This window comes from Magnolia sinica, chromosome 8, assembly GCF_029962835.1.
Source record: "Magnolia sinica isolate HGM2019 chromosome 8, MsV1, whole genome shotgun sequence".
In the NCBI taxonomy this organism is placed as follows: Eukaryota; Viridiplantae; Streptophyta; class Magnoliopsida; order Magnoliales; family Magnoliaceae; genus Magnolia; species Magnolia sinica.
Genome location: NC_080580.1, coordinates 9,825,311 through 9,839,859, shown reverse-complemented (window position 1 = coordinate 9,839,859; position 14,549 = coordinate 9,825,311). Strand labels below are relative to the sequence as shown.

General features: G+C 39.4%; 1 protein-coding gene across 1 annotated transcript; it reads right to left on the bottom strand.

The window, feature by feature from the left end:
• Positions 1–592: 592 nt before the first annotated feature.
• Positions 593–12,890, bottom strand: LOC131252817 (D-xylose-proton symporter-like 3, chloroplastic). The gene is made up of 14 exons (XM_058253544.1): positions 12,573–12,890; positions 12,370–12,473; positions 10,664–10,742; positions 9,617–9,676; positions 9,392–9,458; positions 8,862–8,986; positions 8,590–8,691; positions 7,702–8,079; positions 6,663–6,710; positions 6,475–6,537; positions 5,528–5,608; positions 5,253–5,351; positions 4,083–4,220; positions 593–1,054 (listed from the first exon to the last, which is right to left on the bottom strand). Exons 1-14 carry the CDS (start codon positions 12,789–12,791, stop codon positions 920–922), a joined length of 1,698 nt encoding a protein of 565 aa, XP_058109527.1. The 5' UTR covers positions 12,792–12,890; the 3' UTR covers positions 593–919.
• Between the last annotated feature and the right edge of the window lie 1,659 nt (positions 12,891–14,549).

The following is a 14,549-nucleotide window of genomic DNA, read 5'->3' as shown; positions in this document are numbered from 1 at the left end:
CCTTCATCGATTTCTAATTTTACCAAAGAAGAGACTTTTATACCATTTTCAAAATCTTGTGAATAAAAAACATGGACACAGAAAACTCTTATTAAATCCTCGGGAAATTGTTAACTACGTAATGCAAAAGTAATTCCATTGTTTGGATTACCGTGTAGTTTCTAAAAAAATGTTAAGAAGTCAATGATCAAAAAGTTAACATCAATATCTAAATTTCAAACTGAGGAATAGCATATATCCAAGGAAATCAATTTCTTTCCATTTGGGAGGCCACATAGCAAGATGTATTAAGCCTGTTAGTCTTCAGGTGCCAATATTTCCAAGATCATAGAAGCCCAATACATGAAATGCAAAAAAGTGCACTTTGGAGAGGAGTATATGAATTCCAAAGCACACAATCCGAAAAGGATTTTCCGGCAGATATATCACATAATATTTCTTACTCCCAGCATAACTTGCTACAAAATACAAGCAGCAAACATGGTACAACCATGTTACATGCACATGTATGCATGTGCATGTAACAAAGAGGTTATAACCGAGGCACGTCAATTGCTGGTTGAAAATGCATGTAACAAAGACTTTCCATGTCTTATGAAAAACAAGAAGAAAAACAGAAAATGAATAATCTAATGCAATTGGGTTAGAACCAAGCACATAGCTGGGAGTGGGCCCAGTCTTCCAATGCAACAATTGGAAGATTTGAAGATGCGAAGAATCTGTAAGTACACATTTTGAGACAAGGAATTTCTTTTCTAGCTTATTTATGGTTACAGTCATATATGGTTATAAGACAGCATAACACCTGGATTTTTCCGCCAGACAGTGTAAGGAATGGATAATACATACCTAAATTTAGTGAGGGAGAGGTACAATGCAAAATGCATTTTCTTTGCTTGTCATGTCCGAAAGTAGGCTTTCATCGTGAGATCTTGGACTCGATTTCTTCCAGGCTCAAGCCTTTCGTTTCTGGGACGATGAATATTACGAACAAAAGTGACAGAAACGCAATAGCCCCAAAAAGGACGAAAAGGTTGTCTGCCCCTAGCAATTCCTGCAAAACCAACGGAGTAGATGCGGGTTTAAACAGTGCAGAGAGCAAATGGGCTAATTCCAAACTATGTCATGAAAATCACATCAGATTATAGAAAACTAGAAATGATAAGATGGCAACCAAATTTTTAGATCGAGTAGCAAACAATAATAATCATAACAACCATTTTGTAAGAGGTACAAAATACTAAAAATTCCAGCCATTTGTGTTGTGATGAGATGGAACTGATCTTAGTTTTACCAGCAGCTAGAAGCATTAGCGACCATGAAACACTACAACATTCCATGTTATAGTGATTAATGAGCCATACGAATTTTCCCAAATAGTATTTGAGTTGAAGAATGAATTTCTTTACACGGGATTTAAATTGAATCAAAATATGAGTCATAAACAGTTGGGTTAGTAGCATGAACTACACACTACTTCAATGTTTGTTAATACAAAATCATAGTTGCAACAGGTTAACCATGGTTTTTTATTGTGCTCGGAACAACTCATTTGATCTTGAGTCAAATGGAAACTGAGTTGAGGATGGGGGTTACTCGTCCGAGTCAAGCCAAGTCACCCTCTAATCTCAACACTAACTCGTGGTGCCAAACTGGATCGGGATCAACCAAAGCCCAAGTGACTCGGACTAGTCTTCAATCCATTCCGGTTATCATCATGCAAAGGTCCTTCCCACTAGCAAGGGAATGAAGAAAGATAATGTGATAACAATAATATCGTATTAATGGTGATTACTTATTTTCAATAAGACTCTTCTTAAGCAGTCAAGTTGGTATGAGACAAATAAAAACTACCACATCTTTCATGGTGTTGAGTTTGGGCCAGGTCAGTATAAGCCTGATCCCAACCCAATAATACAAAGCATGAGTCCTAAGCATCTAAAACCCTGCTCGTCCCAACAGATCTAGGAGTTGAGGCCCAAGCCCAACCCCATGAGATGCCATGATGCAAGACAACTAACAACTTGCTCTAAACGCTTGAACTAATAGAGCGTGACGAATCAATTCCTTTATCTCATAGCCCAAGCCCCACATCTCTTGGGATAGGTCATCGGCTAAACCCTCCTCGTGGGCCCCACCTCACATGGGTTCCACATCACACAAGCCACCCGCCTCACACGAGTAGGGCATGCCTCACACAAGCCACCCACCCCGAGTGTGCCCCCACATCCCACAAGCCACCCCACTCGAGCACGATGTGAAAATGTCCCCGCATTAGGCCACACCCAAAAAGACAGACCATACTAACCTATTATGACCCTCATCATTCAAGGTCATAGTCATTGTTAACCCTATGCCGACCAGTGCCACATACACATGGTACACCCACTTGTAATGAAGACTTCTATGCACAATCATGGATTGACAACTTGTCCAAGTTGGATGCGACTCATTTGAGTCGACTCAGACTCAATCGAATCCAATCTGATTGGGCACCATGAGCCATTGAAAATATGCCCAACTTGGCCTGAGTCAGATGAGTCACCCCCCAACCTAGGAAGAATAAGGCTGAGTCACCGAGTCTTCAACCCATGTGTACAATGTTGTTGATGTCTAAAACCTGTCAATAACAGGGTCTGTCGATGCCATTGATAGACCACTCAATACCATCGGGCAGATGTCAATGCCATCGAGCAGATGTCGATGCCATCGACGGGTGCTTGATCCCATCAGAAAAACCCGAAAAATCCATGTTGGTTGTTGGAACGTTTTAGTGTTGCTACTTGATGTCATCAACAGATCCTCGACGGGTTGTCGATGCCATCAAAGGTCCCATCGAAGATGTGTGCAGAATTGCAGAATTTGTTTCCTATTCCAATTGTGATTTTATATATATATATATATATATATATATATATATATGTAACGGCTGTAATCAGGATTAGGAAATAGAGGAGGTATTCTGGGGATTTCTAATTCGTTCCTATGGATTCAAGGGCATAGCTAGGGATTGTGAAGTAGATTCGAGGCTTATTCGAATCGGTAATACTCTATCTCTTGTAATTTCTACTTTCACAGTACATTACTCGTTGCTTTGTGCCGTGGTTTTTTCCCAAAAGGATTTTTCCACGTAAAATTTGGATTGTTCTTGTTTGGACTTGGTTGTGCGATTGTGAGTACTTTGCTTGATTTGTCTCTAGGTGTTTCCACGGTTCCCCAACACACAACACCTATCATCAAGAACCATCTTCTAATAAAGGTCAATGACTCCAACCAGCAAACTGGTTTACTTAAATGTTATCCATAGCACTGTATTTCATGGTATTAAACGGGTGTTTCTTTCACAAGAGCACAACCGATATCATATGGTCTGTCCATTTTGGTGCCTTGCTTGATCTTATCAATGAAGAAACATTGTGTATATTTCCTGTTTCCATTGATGGGTGAAGAAACCTTGGTTAGATATGATACTTTTCGCTTATGCCTGGTTCATAGATGTGCTTAATTAAGGAGACAATCATCATCATAACTATACCACACAAGGTACACAAAACAATTACGTAAATGGCTGTAATGTACGGTAACGGTGGGACCCGTTATGCAATACAGGGCTTTAACGCCCGATCCAAAAAAACAGGCTTGTAACAGGCTTATGACGGCCATAACGGACTTTTTTTAAAGGCAACACTACCAGGGCTTGAACCCTAGATCACACACACACACTACCAGGGCCGTAATGGACATTACAGGCCTGTACCAGGCAGATACTACTCTATAACAGGCCAATATGAGACTTATATTTTTAAAAAAAATTAAAATAAAGTAAAGACCATTACGGTCAGTATCGTAACAGTCATGTGCCCAGCCATTACACCAGCCATTACCATTACCAAATACCTTAATACCGCATTCATGGATTCTCATCATTCATATAGAAAAGAAAAAGAAAAAGCATTCCAACCAATGTGTAGAGGTGCAAGGATAGTAAAGAAGTCCTATGTCTCCTAGTCTCCATACCGTAATTTGGCAATTTTCCAACATTCTAATATGTGAATATAAAAGAGTTTGCATGGCGATAATACCTTCAAAGGTGAGAAAGCAAATGTGACAATGGCATTCGTGCCAAAGTTAGTAAGCACCGCAAGACTTATTCCCCGTCCTCTTGTGCGGAGTGGAAAAATCTCTGACACCATCAGCCAACTAATTGGACCGAAAGATATCTGAAAACCATTTAAAGGACAACACGTGAAAAAATTTTCATCTTGATTCTTGAACAAAGGTAGTAACATATTGACTGAAGAAGAAAAGAATGATCACTGAAGATTGAGTACAATAGACCATTCAAGGGAGAGATCTAGCATGGTCGGCTTGCAGATAATGTTAAATACCGGCCACTAGCACTATGGTATGAAAATAAAGATCCACCACGAGTGTGAATTTTGGGCCATGCTCCATTCAAAATCGGGAGCACAGTTTGTACATCTGGATTGACATACATGATGCAGTTTGGACCATGCTCCATTCAAAATCAGGCCCACAATTTGTAATTTTGGATTGACATACATGATGCAACATTAACAGAAGATAGTAAGGACCTGTTTGGTAGCAACAAAAGTTTAGCTTGGATAGCCTATCTAGGTTAAGCTAGTTCAGATCTTGTTTGGCCCAATCGTCTTGTCCTAGACTAGTTCTCTTGTTGTTTGTGAAGCACCTAGAATAAGGATTATTTGGCACATGCAAATGTGGTGCACACGTGCACAACTTAGCACATGTGGCAAATGAGGCACATGAAAGGCAGATTGAATGTGGCATATATGCAGCACTTGAAGATGGATGGTGGCAGTTGTGGCACATCAGCGGCATATGTGGCACATGTGGGACGTGCACCACAAGAGAATGGTTCTCTGTGTTACATAACAGGGATAAGCGAATCAAAAAAGATTTGGACAACTTGTCCTTATTTTTTGGAATTTCGTGCAAACAAGCTATGAACACGAAACTTGTCCTTCACTAACTAGTCATGGACAGGACTTTTGTTGCTACCAAACGGCCCCTAAATCTTGAAAATGTACACTGTTGTTGAGCCCATAAAATATAACAACTTACAACAAGGGGTTGAAGGTGATCATATTTGGAGCTAGTTAAAATCGGTATTTATATGTTGGCAAGACATGTTTGTAATGGTAAACGGGCCATCATTTCATCCTACAATTACAGTGCAAATGAAGCAACTGAGAGAAATGAGAAAATACCTGGTAGCTTCCAACATAAAGAAGTAGAGCAACTACAGCAACAATCGGAAGACTCCCAAGAAATTTGTAGTAAGCCGCTAGAAGGGACAAAGAAACTACCTGCACCACTCAAAAAAGGCAGAAAACCTTTATCATCTTCTTTGCTGAGTAAGAAATAGCATTTCACATAGAAATGTGTCATTCTTCGATATCACAGCAACAGAAATTTTAAAATAAAAAAAAAATGCTATGAGTACTGAAGAGTGCAGTCGTTGTAGAGTGAAAGGGATACATACAATTCCGCTCACACCTCCTATCAATAAGGGCCGCCTCCCAAGATCGTCAACTTTAAGAACAGCTACCCCAGTCATCAGTAACTGCAGAAGGACCAGTACAAAATCTTTAATACCAGAATAGTTTTAAATATTTACATCAAGATTCAAATAGCCTGAAATCCTTTACAAGATATTCACAAAATAAATAAATAAAATCGCGTACTGCCAACTGTATGTGGCCATACATCTAATCAATGAGTGAAGAAATTGGAGGATGGTGATATCTATGAGAACTGGAATTTAAGTCTTCTCTTTGTTATCCATAACACATTTTTTTCTACTTACGGTAATATAATTGTACAAAAGGTGTACAATGCTAAATTTTAATACCAAAAGTATTAGAAAACACAAGGTGTAGATGTCTGTTACTCACATAAAATTCCTAGTTGGTTAAAGAGCAACAGTACTGAATGGATAATGGTATGTGAGCAACCCTGCAATGCTTCCTAAATTGCTTTAAAAACCAAGATCTTAGCTTGGAAAGTGCAACACCAGTGATAAGCATAGTTTAAAAACCCAAAAAGTCGACTTGACTCGATGTTCATTCACGTCGGGTCAACTCGAAGACTCAACTCAATAGTCAATTAGTTCTATTTGTTATATGTATTATATAATAAGCAACAAGTTGTTCTATAGCACATTTGTTTAGTACTCTGCACCTCTAAACAAGGTTGGGTGCTCAAATCCTCCCAATATTCTTTTTAACTCTTGATTAAAAAGAGGCCTGATAAGGCTGAGCCAGAGCAAGTCGCATTGAGTCAACCAAGTTAGTGAGTTGACAAGTCTTGCAGTGTAACTCGGCCAAGTCACTCTCAGATTCGAGTTTCCAAGTGACTCAGTCAAGTTCCGAGTTGAGTCAGCAAGTTTTAGAACTGTGGGGATAAGTAGATAAGTATGGATCATCATACCTTAAAAACTCCAATTATAACCGAAACACGAGCAGCATCGGATGCAGCTGAAAATCCAGCACTCTGAGATACAATTCCAGAGGAAAAAAAGAGAAGAAGGAGAAAGAAGAACCCAAATTATATTAGAGCTAACTGATTCTACAGGCCTTTGATACTGTAAAACAAGTTTTCCACATTGAAGGCAGTACCTGAAGAATGGAAGCTGCATAGTATAAGACACTCGGTTGCCCTGTTATCTGTCATGAGTAAGGTCGAGTTACTTAGCAAATGGAAACTCCCTTCACACTACATCCTATAAACATAAACATCCAACATAAATATGTTTATTCCAAAGAGCCAAGGATACTCATGCAAAGAGCTTTACTAAGCCCACAGGCGTGTGCAATAAAGGTCATGTACATGCCACAAATGTTCCAGCATGGCATGATAGGTCTGAGATCCAATCCATCCATCAGAACGACACCACTGTATGGAAGCCATAGCCCAAGAATCTAGTAGATCCACGGGTTAGGTGGGCCAAAGTTTGCAACAACAAAAATAAAAAAATAAAAAATTTACGGCTCTGAATAACATGGCTGAAGTTTTCTAACCCATCCAACTGTTTCCAATATTGGGACTTATGCCGATTGGACCAGATTTACTTTTGGGAAAACAAGTTTAAGGACCAACCTAATGGATGCATTAGATCTCACACATTTGTGCCATGCTAGCATATATGCAGCATGCGCATGTGGCAAAGCTCCTCATGCAAGTAGGTCTTAGAATCCTATAATACCCACACTTAACAATGCTGCACATCCAAATGAAATCCAGGCTGTTCATAAGGTGCACTCACCACGCATGTTGCTTGTGCAAAAAACAAGCGAGTTTGGTCATCAGGTGGGTCAAACAAGTAATATGAATATGAAGCATTGGCAAATTCCCATCCATCTCTCTCTATACACAATGCATTTCAAGATATACCGGGATACAAGTACTGTGGCCCACCTGATGATCAGGCCAGCCTGATCTCCAGCCAAAGGAAAATACAAGGGTAGTCACTATTATGATGGACCGGATCAATCAAACAGCCACAAACATGTGGGAAATCTTACTCACTTGGGGAAGCTTGGCATTTCTTCATGGGAAATTGCAGACAACTAAGATGAAAAGATTTAGATTCATGAGCATTTGAATTTAACATGTAGAAAAAAAAAAAAAAAAAGTTAAAAAGTTAAAAGGCAATACCTGTTGAAAAAAGACCAATCCTCCACCGATTATAAAGGCCTTCAAGCTCGCTCCTTCAAAAACCTCCCAGACGCTGCCTTCAGCCTCTTGATCAGCATACGTGGACTTTAGCGAGACTAAAGTTTCTTCTATTTGCCCTTCAGACACTTTATCACCAGCAGGCCGACCTCTCAATCTGCTTAAAGCAGCAATTGCCTTTTCTTTGTATTCCTGCATAGGGGCTTTGCCTTGAACTGCCCTGAGAAGTAGCCAACGTGGAGATGGTGGCAAACTCCACACACCTAATCCCATTAATGCTGCAATTGGAGCACTGAAACCATACATGTAACGCCACCCACCAATGGCATTTATTTGAACACTCCCCACAAGGTAACCCAACTGCACAAACATTCATTTGCAGCTTAGGATGAAAAAATGAAATTAGTAGTGTTGAATAGCAATAGTATCCAAGATTACTTTAAGAGCTTTCCCAAGTGCACACACATGTGCAACAAAGCTCATGCACATGCCAAAGATGGGCCAGCATGACACATAGGTGCTAGATCTAATCCATCCATCAGGTCGGTCTGACCCTGTAGATGTTTTCCCAAAAAATAAATCTGGTCCACTCAGCATGTGGGCCCAGTATTGGAAGTAGGTAGATTCATTAGAAAACTTCAGCCAAGTTTTTCAGAGCCATACAATTTTTTTGCTAACTGTGGCCCACCTTACCAGTGGATCAACCTGATTCTTCAGCTAGAACATCACTATAGTGGTGCTGTTCTGATGGATGGATTGGATCCCAAACCTGTTGTGCCATGCTAGCACATGTGTGACATGTACATGATCTTTATCGCACATTTGTTTGGGCTTAGCAAAGCTATCATTTTAAACATATAGGAAGGGTACCAGAATTCCAAGAACTATGAAAAGTTCCTTTAGAGATATTAACGTTCCGCGAATCTGAGATGGGGCAGTCTCAGCAATGTAAAGAGGAGCTCCATGCATGGCCTGAGAGAAGGATGACAGGACTCAGTCTCAATTGGAACCAAGTTTCTTTTAGATGCAAAAGGATTGATTTCTTCTACGAGAGTAGCCGTTTGTCCTTCATACAAGAAATTCAATCCAACCTTATGAAAACCCGTGAAATATACCTAGGAGAAATTTTGTAAGATGCTCACCAGACCTATACCAGTGCCGTAGAGAATCCGCCCTATTATAAGAATACCAAGGTTGGGAGCAGCCCCAGTTATCAAACCACCAAGCAGATACAGCACGGCTGCTATGATTAGTTCTCTTCTCCTTCCTTTGAGAGAGAGAGAGAGAGAGAGAGAGAGAGAGAGAGAGAAGGATACCATGTCAAGGAGTTTTTACAAAGTTCTAAAACATGTTTCATGAGCATGACTAAGGCTATGTTTAGGTGTCGGTACTTCCAAGCCCAATAATGATGTGCTGGCTTCAAATCATCGTCGAGATATGGGACCTTTCCAGTTCTTATCTGAATCAATATTTGGGGTGGAAAAAGGAGAAGGGTAGCCTGCTTAATACAGGTTGTGTTTTCCATACCACCCGAATCACCTAGAAGCTAGATCATTTAGTCCACAAGGGAAGCCCCACCAACCATGACTTGGCAATACACCCAAACACTGCCTAACTTATCATCCAAGGACCAAAAATGCTCAGAAGACGACAATTAAGGAGGGTCATGTACCGAGAAAATCTGCAATTGGATACACTATGAGAGATCCAAAAAGAGCTCCATAAAGGGAACCACTAACCTGCATTTGAGAAAAGGTAAAACGGAAAAGCTCCACACTAGTTAATTCGGAAGCCAGGATAATGAAATGAAAGGTTTAAAAAATGTGTGCAAAACCTTGTCCATATTCTTAAAATTTTCAGTAACAGCTATATAGAAACTTGGAAGTGTAAAACATACCACAAGGCCAAGCTCTATAGATGTAAGATTGAACCATGTTGTGCCGCTAAGTTCAGCTGACTGAGGAACAAACAAAATCATAAGATTAGATTATCCAATGTGATAAGAAGAACCCTAATATACAAGCCCTCAACAAATTGACGGCATATGTATCTTATTGTTTGTGAAGAACTAACCAATATGCCAAAAGTCCCAAGACTTAAGGAACATGTCAAACTAGGCTCTTTAAACCATTTGAATCATAACATTCCACCACACTCCACAACTAGTGCCCATGGCAGCCCACTCCGTGTGGCATTCACTCTGACCTCTTTTCCAGGTAGTCTTTTTTCCTCCAAGTAACCCTTTCCGCCCTAAGACAGCATGTTGGCTGCACTCTAGTTGTCTAGGTAACCTTTTCTATGTCATGGAGGCTTTAACTCGAGTCTAGGTTGCCCTTTCCACAGGTCACCCACCCCTTCCATGAGGTGAACAAATGTGGTGATGGCTCTGATACCAATTGTTAAGAACCTAACTAATACGCCAAAAAAGTCATGGGACTGATGGAACGTGTCAAGCTAAGCTCTTTAAACCATTAGGATTGTAACATTGTAGCCTATCCTACATATTTCCTTCTCATTTAGGTTTCCTTTGTATGCACAAGCGTAGTGAATTGCAAACATTCAGTTTAAACAAGAAAATGATCAACATTTGAAGACATTTCCAATGAGGAAGAGCCCTCAATTTGCGGTAGCATACCTTTCAAGTCCAACTTGAAAGTGACATAATTGCAATTTGGAGCCCAATCCCTAAATCTTACAATTCGGTCTTAGACTTGTTGTCGCTATTCAGTTCAATAGTGCATCCAAACACACCCTTTGTTAAAACATGGTTTAGATTAACTGGGCAGCCCTAGCTATACTTTAGTACTGTAACAACATCCAAGTTTTGGAATTCTTCTGTTTCGATACATGGCATACTCTGATAGGATAGCATAAACAAATCCTATCATAGACAACTGGAAAAATGACAGCCACCAAGTATTCAAGCAGCAAAGAAACTGAATACCTGCAAAGAGATGGTAGCACCCGAGGTGGCACCAATATCATACCCGAATAGTAAGCCTCCCAAGGCTGGGAAAAAAAACCTACAATTCAAGTGGAAAATAGGTGTCATCAACACATCCATAGGAAGATTCAGAATTCGGTGCAAAAAGGTCATGAACACTTGGCTTTCAGGGTCTCGATCAACAACATATAGAAACACCATTTAAAACATGTTGAAACAATCTTCAAAGGATATCCTCAGCCATCCCTAATATTTGGTTGACATGAAGGAAAATGCGGAGACGATCAATCATCTTTTCATCCCATTGCCCCTTTGCTCGTAAAGTTTGGGGATTTTTTTTCTAGTGTCCCTCCATACTGCTTGGGTGATGCCAGAGTCCGTCAGAGGCTTGTTGTGAGCTTGGCATGTGTGGAGGCTCATCATTATAACTTTGCTTTAGTCCATGTGGAGGGAGAGGAACAACCAGTGCTTTCATAAGAGAGTTCATCGGTAGAAGTGATCATTAGCAAAGTCTGGGCTCCTTATGTTAATGCAGCAAAGGCTGCTAATCTTGTCTTTCTTTTGAGTTCTATTTTCAATAATATTCTTTTCCCACTTTTCGGCAAGTTTCTCAACACATAAAAAATAAAAATAAAAAATCTCCATTTCCCATGTCTAGGTAGATGGATGCATTACATGGCCTGTATGGTCATATTTCCCAATGAGCACTAATCATCTAGAGCAGGCTGCATGTAACTTCGCAAGCAGTCCTCTTTTCTCCTACCAACATGTCATGTGTAGGACACCACTGGCCTGCACCATAAAGATCACCCTTCTTGAAAATCAGGGCTATCTACTCATTACGTGAGCAACAACTGTATTGAATCAGCACCTTGTCCATCTATTCATTTCAGTCGTGGTGCACTGTCCTAATTTCTGTGCCAGGTGATCTTCATGGTGCTGCCCACCTTGTGCATGGCTCAGGTGTCCTACAAAAGCAACTCAATGGTGAGAAAGTTGGGGCCCATTTTAAATTAGTATGCAACCAGCTGTAGATTATTAGCTCTATTTTTCCATAAGAGGGAAATATATAATGATTGATCAAAGTAAAAAAGTGATGTGTTCGGCCCGTGTTTCTGTGATCCCAGTCATTTGCGAATCCATGCCCCAAAATCCTCCATAAAATCATACCCATAAGATTGGTGGTTTTTTATTTGTTGCTGAATGTGGACCGCTGCCATCCATTTTCAGGCCACCAATCCAACATTTCAGAAACCCGCAGGGCATGGTGTAACATAATGGGGCCGAACAGATGAATGGTATGGATCACCAAAAATCCAGCCCCCAGACCAAACAAAAAGAATCCTTTTTTTTTTGGTTACCCTCCATGCAATTCGTCTTCCAATAAATAAAAATCACATATAAGACGATTTGAGAGTTGAAGAGGACTAAAAAACCACAATGCTCCTATTTACATCTGCAGACTCCCATTTTCTACTTTTATACATTTCTAACTACCAAATGTAGAAAAAAGGGTTGGCAGGTGCAAATATCACTTTCCAAACGATAAACACCTTCCTAATTTTCTCAAAATTCAACACCCAATTAAAACAATAAAAATAAAATAAAAACCAGGTAAAAAAATCCAAAAACAGTACAAAACAGCCCAAAAAATGTATACAAAATTATATATATATGAAGGAAGATGAAGAAGGGAAAATACATACGGCAAAATGACAGAAACCCAAGAAAAATCCTCTTGAGCTGCTGCCTCAGAAACAAACTGCTCTGCTTCTTCCCCTGAAGAATACTCTCCTCCCGCCGCCCGAACCTCACAAAACCAAAAAATATATATTAATTAATTCATTAATTAAATTAAATTAATCAAATTCCATTCAATAGCGAACAGAATCAAATGTTTTTATTGTACCTTGTGCCTGAGAATTCCTCCAGAAAGGAGGGGCATTTTCGTAATTTGGGCACTTCTCTTGCTGCAGCTACTACTGATGCTGATGCTGGTGTTCTTGGAATTTTCATTGTATTGAGAGATTGGAGAACGTTGAGAAGGCAAAAAAATGAGTTGGGTCTTCTTGGATTGAGAAGAAAATGCCTTGAAATTGCAGAAATTTCTTGAAATTGAAGCTGCCATTGGAGCTTTTTTCTTGTTCTTCTTCCTCAGCTTGTCTAGATTCTGGAATACATTTGTAGCAGCATTTAGCACGTGCTATGCACGTGAGAAAAAAATTCTCTGGCTGCAAAGAGGTGAGAGGCTAAGGGAAGGTTCGGTACTCTGGAGTGTGTAGTAGTTCATACGCATGCATTTAGAAATGGTACAAGTGGCGTATATTTATCTCAATTCAAACTGTTAAAATAGTGGCCCACTTTAAATGAATCAAAACTAAAAATGAAGAGTCGAAATAATTTGATGAACGGCCGAAAGATCAATATTTAGTTTTAATGGCCGGAAACTAATAAACGAATATCTTTTGAAAACGGTAGTGACTGTTCAAACACAATTGTCGCGACTTCCTTCTAACCCGCCCGTACGGGGAGCCACTCTAGGCGGCGGGGAGCGGATTAAGTGAGACCCCGGATCCACCAAGGTGTGTGGGGCTCACATTGATGTACACCGTTCAACCATTTTCAAAAGCTTATTTTAGGGCATAATTCTAAAAATGAAGATTACCCAAATCTTAGGTGGACCACACCATAGAAACATAGTTGTGATTGAATCCCTATCATTAAAAACTTATTGGAAGTCGTGGGTGTTGCGAGGAATGAGGGTGTAATTTACCGAGGGTATGGGAGATCTACTCTCTTCATTTTTATTGGTTGCCTTATTAGATGGCTTCTGTAAAAGGGGATAAAGCTATTATATTTGATAAAAGTGGTCACTAATTAATTATTACGATTCTATAGTCGGTTAGAGCCAGTAGAAACACTTAAGATTGAGGATCCGGGGATTCTTAACTCTAAGATGACTCATAAGTTTATGTTTCAAAGATTTTGATTAAGGGACCGTAGTTATATGAAAGTAATGTTTTAATCACCCACTCTGCACTCACTCTGCTTGTATGGATGTACAGTATTTACTTCATAAGATCTGATTAATTTTTAAGAAAATAAGACTAGTGTTCGCATGTTATAAGTGTAATGTGATACAAAAAATGTAATGCGATGTTATAGTAGATTTGTTTGATCAATTCAAATTTTTAATGGACAGGATTCAACTATATCGATAAGCCACAAAGCATACGTTCAAAGTGATCAAGTGCAGGATGCAAAGGATGCTTAATGTTGTATTTATGATAAAACGATAGTCAACCGGTTAAAGAGATCGGGAGCCAATCTCGAACCTCAAATCGATCTTGAGAGCTCATCTAGTGGCCCACCTTGTCCACTTCCAATCAAAGTGTTAAACAGGATCAAACCACCTCCTGCAATTAAGCTCCTTAAAGGTTTACAATGCCGGAATGATTTGACACTTGATATTTAAATGTTACAAGCCTAAATCAGATTTATTTCTCTCATTTCTTAATCTCAATTAAACCACGTCTTAGACTAAATCATTCGATTAATGTGCTTATTTCTCCTAATTTGAAATCAATTTATAGCCAAATTCACTTAATATTGGTTCAATATTCTAATATTTAGAACATTCTCAAATGTTATGGATCCTCTGAAAGTTTTTAGAAAGATCTCCCATTTAAAAAAAAAATTGTAAGAGACGACTTGCCAATTGTATTATAACTAAATTCATGATAAGATTTATTCTCTCATAGATTTTTATAAGTATGGTGCGCATGCTAACTCATTAATTAGTATGATAATCATGCTGACATAGCATTCTCTCATTCCTTCTCTTAAAAGTAAGCATGTGGATATGCATTTCTCTCTTTAAGTCTCA